The sequence below is a fragment of the Parasteatoda tepidariorum genome, chromosome 5, assembly GCF_043381705.1.
Source record: "Parasteatoda tepidariorum isolate YZ-2023 chromosome 5, CAS_Ptep_4.0, whole genome shotgun sequence".
Lineage (NCBI taxonomy): Eukaryota > Metazoa > Arthropoda > Arachnida > Araneae > Theridiidae > Parasteatoda > Parasteatoda tepidariorum.
The window spans coordinates 30231603-30250701 of NC_092208.1; the positions used below are offsets into that span (position 1 = coordinate 30231603).

Genomic DNA, 19099 nt, shown 5'->3' on the forward strand with positions numbered 1-19099 from the left:
GAAGTTGCCAAAAAAATTCCAAGAAATTCTAGATCCGGATAGGTTGTTGTTGTTGGTTGTTGTTAATTTACGTCGCACTAGAGCTGCACAATGGGCTATTGGCGACGGTCTGGGAAACATCCCGGAGGATGATCCGAAGACATGCCATCACAATTTTGATCCTCTGCGGAAGGGATGGCACCCCCGCTTCGGTAGCCCGACGACCTGCGCGCGAAGTCGAGCACTTTACGGTAGCACAGTTTAACGAGGACCAATACCGCACACCCTCGGTCCCTACGCAGACTGATTCAAGTGGTCACCCACCCGCACACTGACCGTAGCCAGTGATGCTTGACTTCGGTGATCTGCTGGGAACCGTGTCTTAACGATCAGTCCACTGCGGGACCCGGATAGGTCCGATGCTGAACTTTGAATCAATCAAGAGCCAATCTCACTGAATTGAAAGTGCGTGAACCGCATTCACTGAGAGTAACCTTACAGATAATCTTTCTCATCTTTTGTGCGAACTTGATGGGCCATTCTCACTAAATGCAGTTCATGAACTTCCAATAACAGTTGAGAGAGAAGGAAAACTTGATACGTAAAAATAAAACTCAAAAATTGGGTTCTCCATTTTTCCAGTGATGATCGGAAGTGCCTGAGCCACATTAAGTGAGAATAGCTCTTGAGGATCCGCACGTGAATGTGAACCTGATTGAAGAGTTCACAGTTCACACGCTAGTCAACGGGATACCTAACCAGATTGGTTAATAATCAGAGTTGTTTCATGGATAATTATCGGGGTTTTCGAATACAGTGCAAATTGTCCTTTATATGCAGCTTCTAAATAGTATTTTCAGCAATTGGATGCAATGTGAAGGATACTGAATAACTACATTCTCATCCAACTACATTCTCATGACAATTTGATTTAATTTTTCGGGTCAATGGAGAAGCTGCGCCTTTGAGATTAATGCATATCCGAAATTCAACGATTCGAAAAGTGATTTAAATTCACGATCACAACTAATACGTCACTTTAGGAGAAGTCCAGTTCTATATTTTGACCCTTCCCTCTCCTCCTCTTCTCAGTTCTGGCAATGTAATTGTCAAAAATATTTTCTAAAATTTCCCAGATGCTTTGCTCAAAAACTATGTTTAATGGAGTTATGCGTTCCAAGTAGTTAAAAGTCTTTAATCTGTTCGGAAATCAAGACAGAAATTGACTAACTTCCTTAAGCGAACCCTGAAAAGCGTTGTTATTGGCGATCGAAATGGGCTGCAGGTGACGTAGGGGCAGAACTCTCTACCTATGGCATAGGTCAGTTTCTCTTTTGATTTTCTTGTAGATTAAAATCTTTCAAGTTGGAAAACTATATGGAACTGAAAACTACATTAAACATAGTTCTAAAGAAAACTATCACGGAAATTTCAAAAAAATATTTATATTAACTAAAAATTGTCATTTCTATACAACTGAAAAGAGGAGGAGAGGGAAGGGAGAAGGGCTAAGGGCACGAAACCGGTCTCTCCCCAGATGGCGTATTCGAGTGTTGCGATTGCCAATCTACGTTTTTCCATCTGCGTCAGAAACGAAACTATTCACTTTCATGGAGGGGAAATTTAAAATTGCAGGGCTGAAATTCCACATACTTGTTGCTCTGAGAACGAAATTTATGAAAGGAACCTTTTTTTTTAATGGGCAGAGTATTATTACACTTTTAAACACTTTTCAACAAAATAAAAACTATTTTTTTCTACTATTTTTTGAAAAAAGATTATAACTTGGATCCAAAGTTTTTGGCACAATTTTAAAGAGTAACATTGTCTTATAAAAATATCGGTTTCGGGTTGCGGCTTTGGGAAATGAATTTAAGTCTTCTTTGTATAATCCCCCCCTGCCGTTACTTTTTCGCCTAAATAATACACTGGTGTGCAAAACTTAAGCAACAAGTGGTTTTTCGGCCACAGCTCCCCAACAAAGTATAAGATAGCCATGAAATTGCAGTATAATATGCACGTAATTCAGTAGAAAGATTATTTGTATGCAAATTTTAGAAATAAAACGTCGTAGGTGATGTAAGTGTACGTAAACCTTGTGGGTCGGCGCGCGCAGGTCAAAGCTGTGATAAAAGGATGAAGAGCACCGTAGTTAAAGACATTCGCTGCAAGTGCAAGTGATTTGTTTTGTGAAACATGTCTTCAAGAAATCATTTAGACGACTTTACTCGAGGAAGAATGATTGGGAAGCTTGAGGAGGGGCGTAGTGTGACCAGTGTCGCCGAAGAGTTCGGGATCAACAAAAGTGTTGTTTCTCGTGCTTGGAATGCCTTTAAAACTACTGGTACAGCTGTTCGGAAGGTTGGTGGTGGCCGTCCAAAGAAAAAAACACCAAGAGATGACCGTTACATTGTCCTCCAGGCGAAAAGAAACCGTTTTCAGTCAGCGATCGCCATATCTCAGCAACTGTGCACAGCCACAGGACAACAAGTATCAAGATTTACAGTGGCCAGACGCCTCCACAAAGGTGGTTTATTTTCTAGACCACCTGAACGCTGCATACATTTAAAATTTAGCCATCGGTGGCACCGTTTAGAGTGGTGCAGAGTACACGAAACCTGGACACCTCATCAATGGAGTCGCGTCCTCTTCACAAATGAGAGTCGTTTTAGTGCTACAAGCGATTCTCAACGTGAGTTGATCTGGAGAGAGGTTGGAGTTCGATTTCATCCCAATAACGTCGCGGAAAGAGATCGTTATGGTGGTCCTGGAGTTGTCGTCTGGGGTGGCATTATGTTGAACGGGCAGACTGAGCTTCAGATCTTCGACCGAGGTTCTGTAACTGGAGACAGCTACTGCAATGAGGTAATCCTACCCCATGTGCGTCTGTTCTGAGGGACCATTGGACCAGACTTTATTTTTATGGATGACAATGCCCGGCCACACTGTACTGCTAATATTCAAGAGCTACTGGAAGGTGAAGATGTCACACGAATGGACTGGCCAGTTTACTCTCCAGATCTAAATCCCATAGAGCATGTGTGGGATGCATTAGGGAGACGTCTTGCGACACGACAGTATCCTCCTGGTAACATCCATCAGCTGAAAGATGCGTTAAAGGAGGAATGGAGACGTTTACCCCAAGAACTCCTGGATAATCTGGTGCTTAGCATGGAGAGACGATGCCAAGCAACAATTACAGTAAGGGGAGGGCATATCCCATACTAGGAAACATCTGCCAGTTGTACTTACGCTTCTTCAGCCGATCATGTGTAACGCCACTATATGTCAAATAAAGCCTTTTTTTTGTTCCATACCCTACTTTAAGCTTTATATTCATTTCTGCGCCATTATTCTTTTACAGTAGTTTAAGTACAAAATAACGTACATCATATTCAAATTTCATGTCAATCGGATGATTTCTTGTAGAGTTATGACAAAAAACGCACTTGTTGCTTAAGTTTTGCACACCAGTGTATATTCCAAATTTTTTAAAAAATTTTTTTCATTATTATTCAGAAATAGTTTAACACCGATACACTTAAGGCTGAGAAAAGAGTCTGCGAGGCAAAATTTGGAGTTTTGCAACACGAGAATAATAATAAAATTATTGAAATTAGTTGGTTGTGTATAAATACACAACAATGTGGAATGTTAAAGCAATGGCTATTAAGCTTGGTTTATTATCACGATGATATATTTGGATACTTACTAACGATGTCAAGTGAGGGTTTGATACCCACGCGTGATGCTTCTTGCAGGTACCCAATTATGAAATGAATATTTTAAGGGTGTCCTTTCTATCGTTACGATTTCGAGAAATTTTTCCCCAAAATAAAAACTATTTTTAACTATCATTTTTGCAAAAAAATTACATTTTAGATGCAAAGTTACGACACTCTTTAAATGAGCGACGCGATAAAAACTATATATTCTTATTACAATCTATTTAATCGAATTTTAAGTTTTGCCAATTAAAAATGAAACAGTTAAAATTTTATAATTCAATAACATTTCAGCATAACAATTCATTAACAATTTTTCTTTGATTTTAAATTTTGTAACGAAAAATGCTGCAGATTATTTTATTCATTAAAACAATGGGTAAACAAAATTTTACATATTAGGTTCAAAATTATTTTGATCTGTTATAAGCTTCGCATTTATGCCGAAATAAGCATCATCGCTGTTTTTAGTGCTTTTAAATTTTTTGAGGTTATTGAAAGTTACTTTGATATTTATTATCCCATAGACGGGTTTCAGTATCCCGATCTATTTCAGTGAATTTTCCATCACATTTTTGCGAGTTAAAGTTAGTTTATAACAGAATTCAACCATCTTACCACTTGTTTTTTGCGGAAAATATTTCTCAGTAATAATGAATTCGGACAGATATTTTCAATACTAAATAGAACTTTTTTCCAAAAATGTTTTTATATTCACTTTTGTATATTACCATAAGTGTTTGTCAGATTTTTTTTTATATCTGTGTTTGAATAATTAATTATTTATTGTTTGATTCTTAAAATTCTTTTGTATTAAATTTATTTCTTAAAAAAATGAAGCTATGAAGCGTAATTTTTGCTTTCACTGAGAAAAATCTTCAGTGGAAATTACGAAGCAGTTTATGAAGGCCATGGGGTAATATAATGATAAACCAATTATTTCACTTTGCTCAAGAAACGCATCACGAATTCCTTGTAGGTAAAATGAACTTGTTGCACATTTTGCTGCCATTTGGTGGATTTCCTACAAACTTGTAAAGTATCGATTTAAAAAATATTACATTTATTATTAAAAAATATTAAATATTATTTTTAAGTAAAAATTTGTCACGTGGAAAATGTGTGTCTATAATATCTACAATTAGGTTAGCAACACTTAATTTAGCCTCAATAGCCACAGATAAGAGTTATGGCTAAGATAAGTTAGTTATGCCTAAGAAAAAAATACTTTCCTTCACGAAATTTTCCCACTCTTGTCTATTTTAATCGAATTCTTTTAATAATCAATAAGGAGCAGTGTTGGCTGAGGGGGTAAAGCACTCGCCTCTCAATGAGGTGAACCGGGTTTGAATCAAAACGATGGCTGGTCGATTCGAATTCGGCCACAATGTTGATGTAAAATATCCTCAGTGGCAGACGTATTATGGGTTAAAGTCCTCTTGTCGTTGGTTAACCGAGGTGATTTTCTTCTCCATGCAATGCAAATGCGGGTTATTTCAATTAGAATTTCTCCCAAGATGGCTAGTTTATCCCAATGCTTGATCCAGGAGTTACCTTGTTTTCTGATCTGGGTTCACAATTACAAGAGGGTAGAGTTGAACATCGTCTGGAGTCGTAAATTCAGAATGGGATCAGCTGTTCAACGACGGTTCTGTAATAAAGGTATCCATCTGGAAAAAATAGCAAGGAAGTGTTTGATGTAAAAATCTCACTATTATCACTTTAGAATGTTCCGAATTTAAATTTCTTCTAATTCTTGATCCAAGAGTTTCCTTGCCTCTGGATTGGGCTCAAAAGTATAAGGCTACGGAGTTGAACATTTACAGTCGTAAACTCAGAATTGGGTCGGCTGTTCAATAATGGTTATAAAACAAAATAAAATAGTATGTAAAAAATTTCTTAGAATTCTCCACGTTGTGATAAATTTGTTTGTGTGACTGTCTGGTTCCCTTCATCTATTTATTAGTTGTTTTATTCCTTGTTCAAGAAAATATGTACAATACTATTTTATAATAATTTTTTATTTGGTTTATCTTTCAGTACATTTTATATAAAATATCTAGACAATGTATAAAATATTAGAATGTCCTATCTGGTAATGTAAGAAATATTGAACCTGTTGTTAATTTTGCCCAGACATTGCATGAAAGGCTAAATTTTTCTGCCAAAACACAGTTCATCAAACTTTAAAAATGAGAGATTTTTTTTTTTTTACTAAAAAGGAGCGCTTTCTTCAGAATAACCCGTTGTAGTTAGGCAATAAAAAGCTGTATAATATAGTTTATATACTTAGAGAGTAAAGCTTAAAATGCAACCCTTTCATTAGAATACCTGGCGTTTAGTATTTATTTAATTTTGCTGTTTTCCGCTTGGTCTTTTGGAATTGTATAGAATACCAAGACAAAAGCGAGATAATAATTATTTTATATTACGTAATTTTAGGCAAACTGAACACCACTAAGCTATTTAATAAAAAAAATCTGATTTCTATGCATTTTGTTGATAACTTATATAATAAAAACAATGGACAATTGTGTAATTTATTTAACATTTATTCTAAATGGTATTTTTAAATTATATAATGCTACAAAAAGAAGCAAACACTGTATGGAAAATACATTGGATTTTTTAAAAGGAGAAATTAAACAGAGAAAATTACATAAAATTGCCTTACATGTTATTCATAGTTTTATCACAACGTTCTAATGATTCTATTAACTTTACGACTATCAATTTATAAATGAAAATTATTTGAAATTACATAATCATATTGAATTGGCAATTAGCACAAAATAGTAAAGATACAATTTTATAGACCATGCTAATAGTTTAAAAAAATGCCCACTCTCCACATAGAAGAATATGTCTTTTAAAATATCATTTGAGCACAATTACAAATATTTTCAGAACTACAATAAATTATTCATACAAAAATTTTTCATCCCCTTCTCTGAAAGACTTCTTTGTCTGTAATCTCTTAATGATTTTAATGCAAATAAGCACTACCTTTGCAGTTGTTTATCTACTCTTTGACACAAAAGTGTTTTTTTTTTACCGTTTCAGTCGTACGTCTATTTTCAGCCAACAAAGCTTTTTTTACCGTTTCAGACGTGTCTACTCTCACTAAACAATGCTTTATAACGTTTCAGTTGTATGTCTATACTCTCAATTAACAAAGCTTTTTTTTACTGTTTCAGTCGTATGCCTACTCTCAATAGACAGAGCTTGTTTACCGTTTTAGTCGTATGTCTACTCTCAATCAAAAATGCTTTTTAACCGTTTCAATCGTATATCGGTTCTTAGCCACCAAAGCATCTCTAAGTATTGAAAAATAATGTTTACTTCAGCCGATAACATTTGAAAATGCATGAAATTTCCATTATCTGATACAATGTGTTCATTCAACAAAAATTAGGATGATTACAATCTAGTAAACTGATTACAAAGGGGTTAAACGCAACGGAGAGATTTTGCACTTTCAAGAAACATCTCACACGGTCAAGTACGTTGGCTCAGTACAAGCTCAGAACCCGTGTAATTCTGTAGTAACTGCGATGAGCAGAACTTACGTACGTGAACATGGAGAATGCTACATGGAAAATGCAGTCTCTTTATTTTTACATTAAATGCATTATTCACACAAAAAAAGTTAGTACACAAAATACATAAATTCAGAAATCAATGGATAAATAGTTCACTAAAAACTTTTGAAACAGACTCACAAACATTGAAGATTCAGAATTCTGTCCATAGGAACGTAAATGTAGTTAACATTGTTTTGCATCAAACTTTACATTTTGATCAATTGATGGTATCAAAGAACGTATATTTGAATTTCTCATTCACTCAACCGATTGCACTCGCGTTTAGTAAATCTACTAAAAGTGTTCCCTCTTCTAAGGAAGATACTACGTTTTCAGGGACAGGCTATTATTCTTTATAGACTTATGATCGCACGTACTCCGTTCGTCATGCTTTCGGTCTAGTTTACGGATGAAGAAATCTTCGGTTTTGGTGCTTTTGCTCTAGAGGTTATGTGACCAGAAAATACACTTTGCTCGTTACGCTGCTTAATAATTTTTATAACTTCAAAGGAACAAATAAAGTTTTTTTTCTTTAACCCTTTACTTTGAAGCACAACTTTAAATTTATCGAAATAGCAATGATTTCTCATAATAGTCTTGGGATCATTCTTAAAACTGTACATAATGACTCATAAAAATCATCAATCATCAACTTTTTGTCGCCTCATCAATTCCTACTTCACTTTTAAAGTTTTTCCAACTGGCAAATCGTTTCTCCACAAATAAATACCCGATGTATCCTAGACTGGATATAATCAGAAGAACGTATATTTTAATGGATGTGCAGAAGTAGTTGCTGTAGGCGAAAGACAAACAGAAGCCAAGTGCGTACCACACATGAAAGGCTGAAAAGGCAGCTTCTTCCTCTGCTTTGAAAAGCACTCCATAGAAGGCTGAAAAGAAATATTAATGCATTTATGTTTATAAACAGATAATAATATATTAATTAATAAAATGCATCGCATTGTTGTTCGTGTTTTCAAGTTTATAAATATATAATTGGCAAGTTATTTAACTTTCAATTTAATTTCTTCTATAACACTTTGCGTGTATTTAAGTTATATCATCTAAAGATGTTTGTGTTTGGTATTATTTTGTCACACAAGAGCTGCACAAAAATTTTTTTTCCCTGAGATTATGTCATGGAGGGAGGATTCGTACCCACCAGAATTCCTCTTTAAAACAAATTTTCAGTTAATTATTTTTTTCTAGTACAGAAATGTCTAAGCTGACGTCACTCCTTTTACCTGTCCACTGGAAATCCATCAATGATCAATCAGTTACAGATGCAACCAATAGGAATACGTTTATATTGGGATAGGAATACGAATAGTTCAATAGGAGAAGTGCAAACGTTATTGTTTGAATGATAGTGAAACTTAGATTTAGTTCAGTTTCTTACTTGGTCATTGAGATGTCCAAACTAGAGGCTGAACAGTATCATTGAGTAAAATAAATAAATCAATTGTAGTCTGCGTCATTGCTATTGGACGATTCATATTCACATCCTAATATAAGCGTATTCTAATTGGTCGCTATCTGTAACTCATTGATCATTGATGGATTTCTAGTAAATAGGTAAGTAAAGTGATGTCAGTTTAGGCCTCACTAATAGAGCTCCAAGGGAAATTTAAGCATCTTCGCTTTTCAGGAAGTGATGGAAATTTCGAATGGTGATAAATTATGGTGATATTCGAATGGTGATATTCGAATGGTGAAGGTCAGAAAATGATCGAAATTCATATTTTCTTGAGGTACAAAGGTTCAGTTCGAATCTGCGCCTTCTAATGTGTTAATATTAGAGAAATCTCGCAGAGTGTCACGGTTTCCCTCTTAATTTAATGCTAATACCATTGCAGCTTCATATTACAAGTGAGAGTTTTTTTTTGCTTCACAAATCACAGAAATGTTAAATGGTAAAAAATAAGAGGATAATTGCGATTTACACAAGACAAACGCTGCGTGAAATTTCTCTATTCTTCTTTCGCGAACAAAGAAAGTTAATTAAAATACATGGTAAAAAAAATATATTTTTTTGTTGGAATCATAGTGTAAAGTTTATGTGGTTTTATATCTGTCTACGCAATGTGGGGTTTACAATAATAATAATAATGAAATGTAGCAAATTTTGTTACAGATAATCTTTAACTTTGTTATAGAGTTTTTTATACTCCTGGTTGCCGGTGAATCCCTTTTTTTTGTATCATTGGTTTTTAAAAACTTACACCGAATGTATGCTTTTCAATAATTCCTATAAAAACACTTTTGAGCAGCGATGGCTCAATGGATAAAGCATTCGGCTTCCAATGCGGCGAATCGGGTTCGAATTCCGCATCCAGCTTGCACAGACCACAGTGCAGACGTGAAATAGCCTCAGTGGTAGACGGATCATGGGTTAGAGTCCCTTTGCCGTCAGGCTAACCGTGGGAGGTTCTCGTGGTCTTCCTCTCCATGTAACGCACATATGGGGTAGTTCCATCAAAAAGTCCTCCACGAAGTAAAATTTTTCCCAATGCTTGATAAAGGAGTTCCCTTGTCTTCTGGATTGGGTTCAAAATTACAAGGCTACGGAGTAGAACATTAGAAGTCGTAAACTTAAAAATTGGTTCAACTGTTCAATGACGGTTATAAAATAAAATATAAAAATACTTTGATGCAATAATATGCTTGAATTTGAGTTGATATAACATGTGTAATACCTCTCAGCTGAGACCATATAATTCCTACGAAAGCACCCCACATTCCAGCAAATATAAAAAATATTTCAGGATGATGAGGATCTGGACTCCAAAGAAGTAACAGAATATTTGACGCTATATTTAGAACAGCAGCAAATGTAAAAACCGGTATTCGATTAAATAGCTTTACTAGCCAGCCTGAAGATGATGCAAAAACTGCACAGAAGAATCCGTAACATATTGAAACAAGTGCAACGTGGTACGTTCCCCAAGCACAGCCAATGAACGCCTGTAAAAGTAGATTACATTAAAAAAAATCATTTTTTGCACATTATAAATAATAATACACCATTAATTACATTTGTATTTTTTTCGAAAATTCGTTAATTATATGATGAGGTATCGTTTATTAACTAGCTTGTGTTGCAATATAAAATTACCACATTCTCTAAAGAAGTCAAATTCGCTACCTTAATTATAGATAATTATATTACGAGATATCGTTTCTTATGTGGCTTGTTAAATCATTAATTATAATACGAGATATCATTTATTGGTTGGCTTGTTAAATTGTTAATTTTATGAAGAGATATCGTTTATTATCTGGCTTGTTAAATCATTAATTATATGAAGAGATATAATTTATTATCTAGCTTGTTAAATCGTTAATATATGAAGAGATATCATTTTATTATGTGGCTTGTGTTACAATATAAAATTTGCTGATTACCCTATAGAAGTCCTATTCTCTTCTTTAAAAAGACGTTATATTACAGGGTAAACGCTTCTTGGTAAATCCTGTTTTACCTACCTGAGTAATTTAAAATACAGAGCGAAGTTGGTTCAGGTAAACCATAAAGTTTCAAATGCTGAAAAGTTTTTCTTCAAAATATTAAAATGCAAGCAAATGATGGCAGAATTACTCAGAATTGAGCATCAGGGAAGTAAACCTGCCATAATAGGTTCGCATTTTGACATTTCGAGAAAAATATTCAAGATTTGAAACTTCAGGGTTTATATTATGGTTTATCCAAACCCACGTTTTCTATATTTTAAATTTTTAATTACCATTGTTAGTAAAACAGAATTTGTTACGAAGCGCTTCTCAATAAATTGTTAGAAGGGGAAAATGATTTGATAAAGATTTTTGTATTGAATTTTAATCATAAAAGAAGTTAGAAATACTTGCTTATAGTATAAGAACCATAGTGTCTTCATACACCCATTTCCTCTTTTAAGTATCTCTTTTATGGCTATAATTTAAACTCCACATAATTTTAATCTTGGTCTGACTACGTGGTAGGCATATAAGCTAGTACCCTTACAAAATTTCGACAATGCAATAATTTTCACCGTATATACTTGCCGGACCTATTGTTGTACTCAAGTGTGAAGTTCATGACTTACAGCTCTTTACCACAAAAGTGAATTGCCCTCCAACTGATTGTGATCCTGGTATGTGAACTACTATTTTTTTAGTTGAATCTTGAGGAGGCAATATTAACTAATGTTTAATAAACTGCAGAAATAATGAATTAATACGCATAATGCAAGAACTCATCCGAAACTATAAACTAAGATTAACGGAGTTAGCCATTGAGTGGAAGCAGTAAAGTAATATTCGGTGAATTGAGCAATGAGTTGAAGCCTAAAACTAATATTTATTGATTCGGACAATGAATACCAGTTGCAAACTAATATTTGTTGAATTGAGCCTTGAAGAGTTGTAAACTAATATATATTTTTTTAACTGAGCATTGAGACGAAAATAGAAATTTTAAACCGATTACGATTTCGAGTGTGAAACATTGGTGTTTTAAGTATATGGGCTATTATTATCTAAATAGCGTGGAATCAGGCCCAATAAGCCTAATCTTAGGACCCACGATTAGAATTTTTTTTTAAATCTTTAAACTGCAGTCGGAATTCTATTTAACGAACTTCCATTCTACGAATTTCTCTATTTTACGAATTTTTTCGAGGAACCAAGAGCATTTTGGAAATTTTTTTGTAAAATAACTTCCATTTAGCGAAGTGAATTATTTTCCATTTAACGAACTTTTCATTGAGATCTACTTTCCCTATTTTCCGAAATATTTCTTAACATTTTAAACTTGTTAAGGCAATTTATTATGGGGGAATTGACCTTGAACTAATTTTCGAAGCCACTGCTTTTTGAAATGTATTACTGTTTTCTCTAAAAATTATCTTAGACAGAGCAGTAAATTCCCTTTCCCTTTTTGTTTGCATTTCAAACGAAAAATTCAGTTCAAATTAACGGATTTTATCCGTATCAATTTAACTTAACGCATGCGGTAATGTATGCTTAAAATAACTTTTATAATAAATGCAACTATAATTTTATACATAAATTTACTCTTTTTTTAGTTGAAAATGTATATAGCATGATAGTGTAACACCGGATAATGTTTTGCTCTATTCTTGCTTTTCATGCAGATTTCTTTTATGGTTAAGATTTATAAATAAATAGTAGATACTAGTTTACAAGATAAAAGTGCATCAATTGCTATTTTAATTATGTCTAGTGTTTATGNTAATTTCATGACTACTGTATTCAACATATTTTCGAAACTATTGTTTACCATGTTAACAGCTGCATAAATACTTGAAACTTTGAAAATAATCTTTTTTTAAAACAACAATTAATGTCCGATGGCCCATCGACTTGAAAAAATATTCTATACATATGAAATTGACTGTGGGCGGGGCTACCCGACTCTCCCCTATTTGTCTATATTTGCATAACGGTTATAAAAAACAACTGTTAATGGAGATTTGAAATATTGACTGACAGAATTGTTTCTTCATGCGAAGTTACACGCAAACACAATAAATTATCCGAAGCGTAAACTAAAAGGAATCAAAAGTTTTCTTAAACGACTGATTTTTTCTTCACAATGAGCCATTCAGAATCAAATATCTTAAGATTTACCTTGTTAAATTCTCCTGCAAAGAAACCTTGTGCTTGTCCAATATAAAACGATGACGGAATTAACAGCACCAAATCGAGACGTTTAGCCAAGTTAAATGTTGCCATCAACAAATCTAAAGAGAAAGTAGCTTTCTTGGAATCTGAATCTAATGGATCCAGAAATACAGCCACAATTATGACAGATAAAATGCCCAATGCAACACAAACCGAAGTTAAAGTTATTCTTATCTCATCCGATATCTGGTCCACGTTTTGCGTAAAACAGTTCGACTCGATGTTGCAGTATTCAGCACCGCACACACAAGTGTAGTTGCTTAAAGAATTCTGAGGATCAATTCCACTCTTCGTAATGAAGTACGAAATCATGTTACCAGATAAATGGCATATTAGGTATGACATACCATGGATGCCAAACACACGAGCTGTCACAGACTCGATCTCTTTCTTCCTTATTGCCAAATTACTGTTATTTGGCGATGTTTGAGAGTTTTCATTGAAAATATTATCTGTTTTGGAAGGTACGTTGAAATCTACGTTTGATTTTTCATCTACGATCACAGTTTCTGCAGAATTGTAGAGATTACCAATCCCATTTGATCTCTCGACATACCCATCTTCATTGGCAAAATTGTTTGCAATGTTTGTTGAGGTGGAAGATTCCCTATTGGAATATCTCTTCCTTTCTGAATTAAAGTCATTCTGAGAAATGACAGTTTCTTTAAGATTTTTATCAGAATAAAACATATTTGACTCATTAGATCCTCTTTTGGATCTTATGTTTTCTTTCTTCGAAAGGTTTAATTCAGCAAACATTACAGATATATCATTTAGATAAGTTGCTTGAGAACCCCACAAAGTTGCTGCACCCAATCCAATTAATATAGATGTGGGGAGCATTAGTGACCAATGAGGGTAATAGTTTGCCGCTATGTATGGAATGTAAGTCAACATGGAAGCGACAAAAGTTGCTTTGCTTCCAAATCTTTTAATTATGTATTTTGGAAACAGTAAGGAAGATATGCAGAAAGCGGCGTAGTCTATTGCTTGGCAAATGACGCCGATACCTCCTTCCTTGTTCATTGTGCTCTGTAACATAACAGGTCCATCATATGCAGTAAAAAGGAAGAAGACACCAAAGCAAACTACTGCAATGTTTTTAATCATTCGCTTCTTGCTCATACAGCCTTTGGAGTCTTCGTGGAGGATTTCTGTTCTCTCGTTAAACTCTTTCTTTCTTTGCGTCATGGTGAAGATTATTGGTGAGACCTGCTTATATCATGTCACCTAAAAATAAAATAAGTTTAAAAAAGTCACTAAAATTTGTGATAATTTACAAGAAGTTTATAAGGCATGCTGAGATAATAAAGTAATCTATAATAGACTCTCAAATATAACATTAAGTTTTTTGAATACCTTTCCTTTTTAAGAAGCAGTATCCAAGTTTAAAACTTAGTATATATTAGCGACAATTTACAAGCAGTTTATAAGATATGCTGGAATAATAAAATAATCTATAATAGACTCTCAAACATAATATTAAGGTTTTTGAATACCTTTCCTTTTCAAGAAGCAGTACTCAAGTTTAAAACTTAGCGTATATTAGCGACAATTTACAAGCAGTTTATAAGGCATACTGAAATAATAATTTAATCTATAAAAGACTCTCAAATGTAACACTAAATTTTTTGAATACCTTCCAAGAAGCTTTAGCCAAGTTTAAAACTAAAATTACTCATAACTACTAAAAATACTTTAGCAATTTTTAAATTTTGAATTTAAAATCAAAACTTATATTACATTTTTGTTTCAATACAAGTAATACATTTCAAAGTAGTAAAATAATCAAAGAGATAATATTTTTCTCAAACATGCGAAAAGTTGTGGTCAGTTTAAACGTTAGACTTTTTATCCAGAAGAATAAAAAAACGTCATTTTTTTTCCTTGTTTGTTCGAGATGGAAAAGTTATAAGGATTGCTTCTCTATATTACATTCAATTGCAATTTTTATCAGTTCTGTTCTCTTTTTTTCTCTCCCAAAACATTTAATTTCTTTTAATGAAAAAATGACTTTCTTTTACCAGTTCGGACAATTATTCTTTTCATTAAGTTTTCCTTCCATGAAAAAAAGGAGAAAAGAAACTAACATGCTGAAAAATTAAAATAACACACATATACAAAATATATAAAAATAAAACAAGATTTATCCTCCACTTTTGTCCGTAAATTTTAACTTCTGAAATCATTTGTTTATTAGCAAATTAGAGAAAAAATATACATTAAAAAAATAGTTAATAGAAAAAAAGATTTTTTAGGTTAAAAGAGAACTTCTTAAACGAAAAAATTATATTTATTTACAGAATAAAGTGATTTGTAAATTATTCGCAAAGTGAACGAATTTGTTTATATATTTTTAAGTGAATTATACGTTTTTTGGATGACCATTTTTTGCTACAATTCGACGTTTTAGCTTTATGTAAATTTTACGAATGGTTAGTAAAATTTAAAAGTGAAATATACGTTTTTTTTTTTTTTACGTAAAATTGATAGCTCTCTGTTACATGTAATCCCTCGCAGTTGAGTAGTTTAAAAGCTTCCTTTGGCGGGAAAGTGTTTAAGTCAATGCGTTTGAGTCATTCAAATTAGGTAGGTTTTATGAATTATATTTACAAAAAGTAATAAAAATATCACTGCACTTTTTTTACAAAAGTAATAAACTTTATAATAGTAAAAGTAATAGTACTTTTTTACAAAAGTAATAAGAATATCACTGCACTCAAGAATGTAAATATTACGTAAGCAAATATCTAAAGAGAAGAAGAGTTATAATTTGTCTAAAATAAGAACTCCTCTAGACATTCGTCTGGACCTGTGGCGGTGACCATGGTAACGAGGTATGACTATTTCAAGTAGGGGTGTGGGGTCACTGTTTTGGAGTGGTTTCGGTTCAGGTCGAGAGAAAGAGAAACTCTTCTTTCTATTGTGTTATTCCAAGAGTGAAGCTACCTTCCCTAAAATGCGCCATTCTTGTATCCATAGCAACAGACAGCCTCCGATTTTGTGGTGGGAGGAGTTCTTAGCTTAGACAAACTATACAATTAGCTTATTTCTGCTGAAAAGGAGGGCAGAAAGCATGTGAAATGCTTACGCTGTACAATAAATTCTTTCAATCGAAAAAACTTTTATAAATTGAAAAAAAAAAGTAAACTTCGAGGAGGCGTTAAATTTAAAAAAATTCCTACATAAGCCTTACGTTTGCGTTTTCTAATTTCTAATGATCAAGGAGTTTAAAATCAGTTTTTATAAAATAGTTTATCATCATAGAAAAATTATATTAGTTTTTAGTATACTTTTATTTCCATAATATTAATGCATACCGAATATAGACAACAATTTTTTTAAAAATTAACATTCTTTAAATAAGTTAAGTGTGTATTAACTTAGTTCATTCTTAGGTAAAACAAGATTTTTCACTTAATTCGCAGTAAATTACTTGAAACTAAATAATAGATTTGGAATTATCCATCTTTAATATTAATCAATTAACAATAATGATAATGATTGTGACAATAGAAATATAATAAATAATAATAATATAATATAATAATATAATGTAATATAATAATATAATAATATAATAACTATAATAATATAATATAATAAAGAAAAGTTGACTTCATTAAAAGTAGCACGTACCCCTAAAAAAAGTAAAAGTACCCCTAAAGTCTTGATCACATTGGAAATGGACTTATACATCTCCACTTATGAATACGAACTTATAACGTGAATGAGGATTATATAGAATTTAAAGATTTTAAACTTGTCATTCTATTTTGTGTTTTTCAGAGTCACATGAGTAAATTAGAGAACTTTCAAGGTTAGACAACTTTCATACTAAATATAGAATGTGATATCTGACCAAAACAGTACACAAAGATGACTTTTTACTTTAGATTTTTTACTTTAAGACAATTTTTTGTCTATTCACTCTTAAAATTTCCTAAGAAAGTTTAAAAACTAAAGCTAATTCAACAATTGATTACAGAATTCCATAATTTATTTGCTACTTAATTTAAAGTCTTGAAATTTACATCAAGTTTAAAAATGTTCTGTTCTATATGACCATTTTCATTACTGTTAAAAAATAGGAATTTAAAATTTATACAATCATTTAGTAATCTATCATTACTATTATTTTATATATCTCTGTATTTAATTAATTTTCAATGTGATTATTGCGAAGATGTTCTATAAGAAGATTATACTTTAATCAAAATAAAGAAAAAAAATTTAAGTTAGTTAAATTTTTTAACAGAGTTTATGTATACATGTCATAATTGCGTGAAATGTAAGAGGTTGCAAGTAATCAATCACTTTTTGAATCAATTGTAATCGCCATTATAAGAAAATATCAGTATACAGAATTTTAATCGTAACAAAAGTAATAATAAGTTGTAACTAGAATTGTAATCATAATTTACAAGAAGTTGTGTTTACAACATGGAAAAACAAATTCGACTAAAATTACCGTAATAACATTTCTGGTAAAAAAAATAAATAAAAGAAACAATCCTACATGCAGTTTTCTAGTAATTAAAGCCAAAATATATGGTATTAAAACTATTAATTTGGTAATTTTTCCGTTTCTACGGTAACGGTTTACCGAAAATTCTGGTTTTCAAAATTAAAGTTCTTTTACTACACATTTAGTAAAAAACACAAAACAAAAAGTTATTATTTTACCGAATAAATTGTTTTTTTGCCATGGACTAAAGTATCATTATGAAATTACTAAATTTTACTACAATTTTACCAAAATCATTACCAAAGCGCTTCCGTAAAAATTCCCATAGAGCCAGAAACTCGGTAGATTTTACCATATTCTGGTAGTTTTGATCACAATTTTTATTTTCGTTGATCTACGATTAACGTTAATCATGATCTACGATTACAAATAAATATAATTTACGATTACAAATAATCATGTATATGATTACACGTAATTATGATATCAGATTCATTCTTACGTAATTAACAATTTGTATGGTAATTATGATACAATTATGTTAAAAAAATTTTTTAATAACCTTTTATTACGACAGCCCTTAAGAAAGGCTCTTTTTTATACAACCTCACAGTAATTCCTAATTACGACGGATTTTAAATTTAATTAATGAGAAAAAGAAGAAAAAAACATGAGCTAATTAAATCAACAATATTATGGGATAAAAAATTCTGAAGTGGAAAATATTATTTTTTAATTATTGCTTATGAAAGGAATTAATATTATATAGTACAAGTTATAAATTAAAAAAAAAAGTTTTATTTAAGGTAAATTTTTTAGTTTCAGTACGTGCGAACCAACAAGTTTTTCAGAGGATTAGCAATAAAATCGTAACATTTGTTAGTAGAGATGCACTTTTTTATATATCTGAGTTAAAATTATTATTATATTGCATTTAAATAAAACTCATAAAAAATTGTGCACAAGCATTTATGAAATAAATGAGTATGGAATCAAACCATGATATTGTTCGAATTACCTGTCCGTGAAATAGTAACATAAATGTTAGAAAATGTCAACATGCAAGAAAGTAAACTTATGCTCAGCGCAATGCAATATTCATTAAGTTTAAAATTGTGGAAATTATTTTTCAGAGGAATCAAAATGAAGTATTTCTTTTGGCATGGTTTCTCTTGGAATAGAATATTACAAGTTAAGGAAATAGAAAAAATGCCTTCATATATATCAGAATTTTTAGATTTAGTGAATTAATTTCGTTTTGACACAGTGTTAAGGAAACACTTCGTTCCATTGTTTACTTCTGTCAGTGTCCTAAGATAAGTGAAAATAGCCAATTGTTTTCACGTAAAGAAAGAATTTGTTTTAGAATATTCAAATTTTTACATTTGTACTGTCATAAAGATGTCAATTGTCAAAAACGTGTTAGAAATATACGGCAGAGACTAAATATATAACCTGATAATATGAAAAATATGTTTTACCTATGTTGGAAATACCTTTGTCTATGTTACCTTTGCTTGATTACAAAATTCATTCGCTTAAGAAAAATATACGAATTGGAAAAAAAAACAGTCGACATGTTTCCAACGCTCTACTTGATCAAAAACTTCATTTGCCTCAATATATATATATATATATATATATATATATATATATCA

At 32.0% G+C, this 19099-nt stretch overlaps 1 protein-coding gene across 4 annotated transcripts in view; it reads right to left on the minus strand.

Moving 5' to 3' along the window:
* Positions 1-6238: 6238 nt before the first annotated feature.
* LOC107445985 (protein unc-93 homolog A) overlaps positions 6239-19099 on the minus strand; it is a 21598-nt gene continuing 8737 nt past the window's right edge. For all 4 annotated transcript variants that reach the window (XM_071181222.1, XM_071181224.1, XM_071181226.1 and 1 more), the window contains exons 2-4: positions 12920-14203; positions 9988-10255; positions 6239-8181 (exon numbers count right to left, since the gene is read on the minus strand). In XM_071181222.1, coding sequence (XP_071037323.1) covers positions 7937-8181; positions 9988-10255; positions 12920-14164 — 1758 coding nt within the window. In that variant the 5' untranslated portion in view covers positions 14165-14203 and the 3' untranslated portion in view covers positions 6239-7936. The remainder of the gene's footprint in view (positions 8182-9987; positions 10256-12919; positions 14204-19099) is intronic.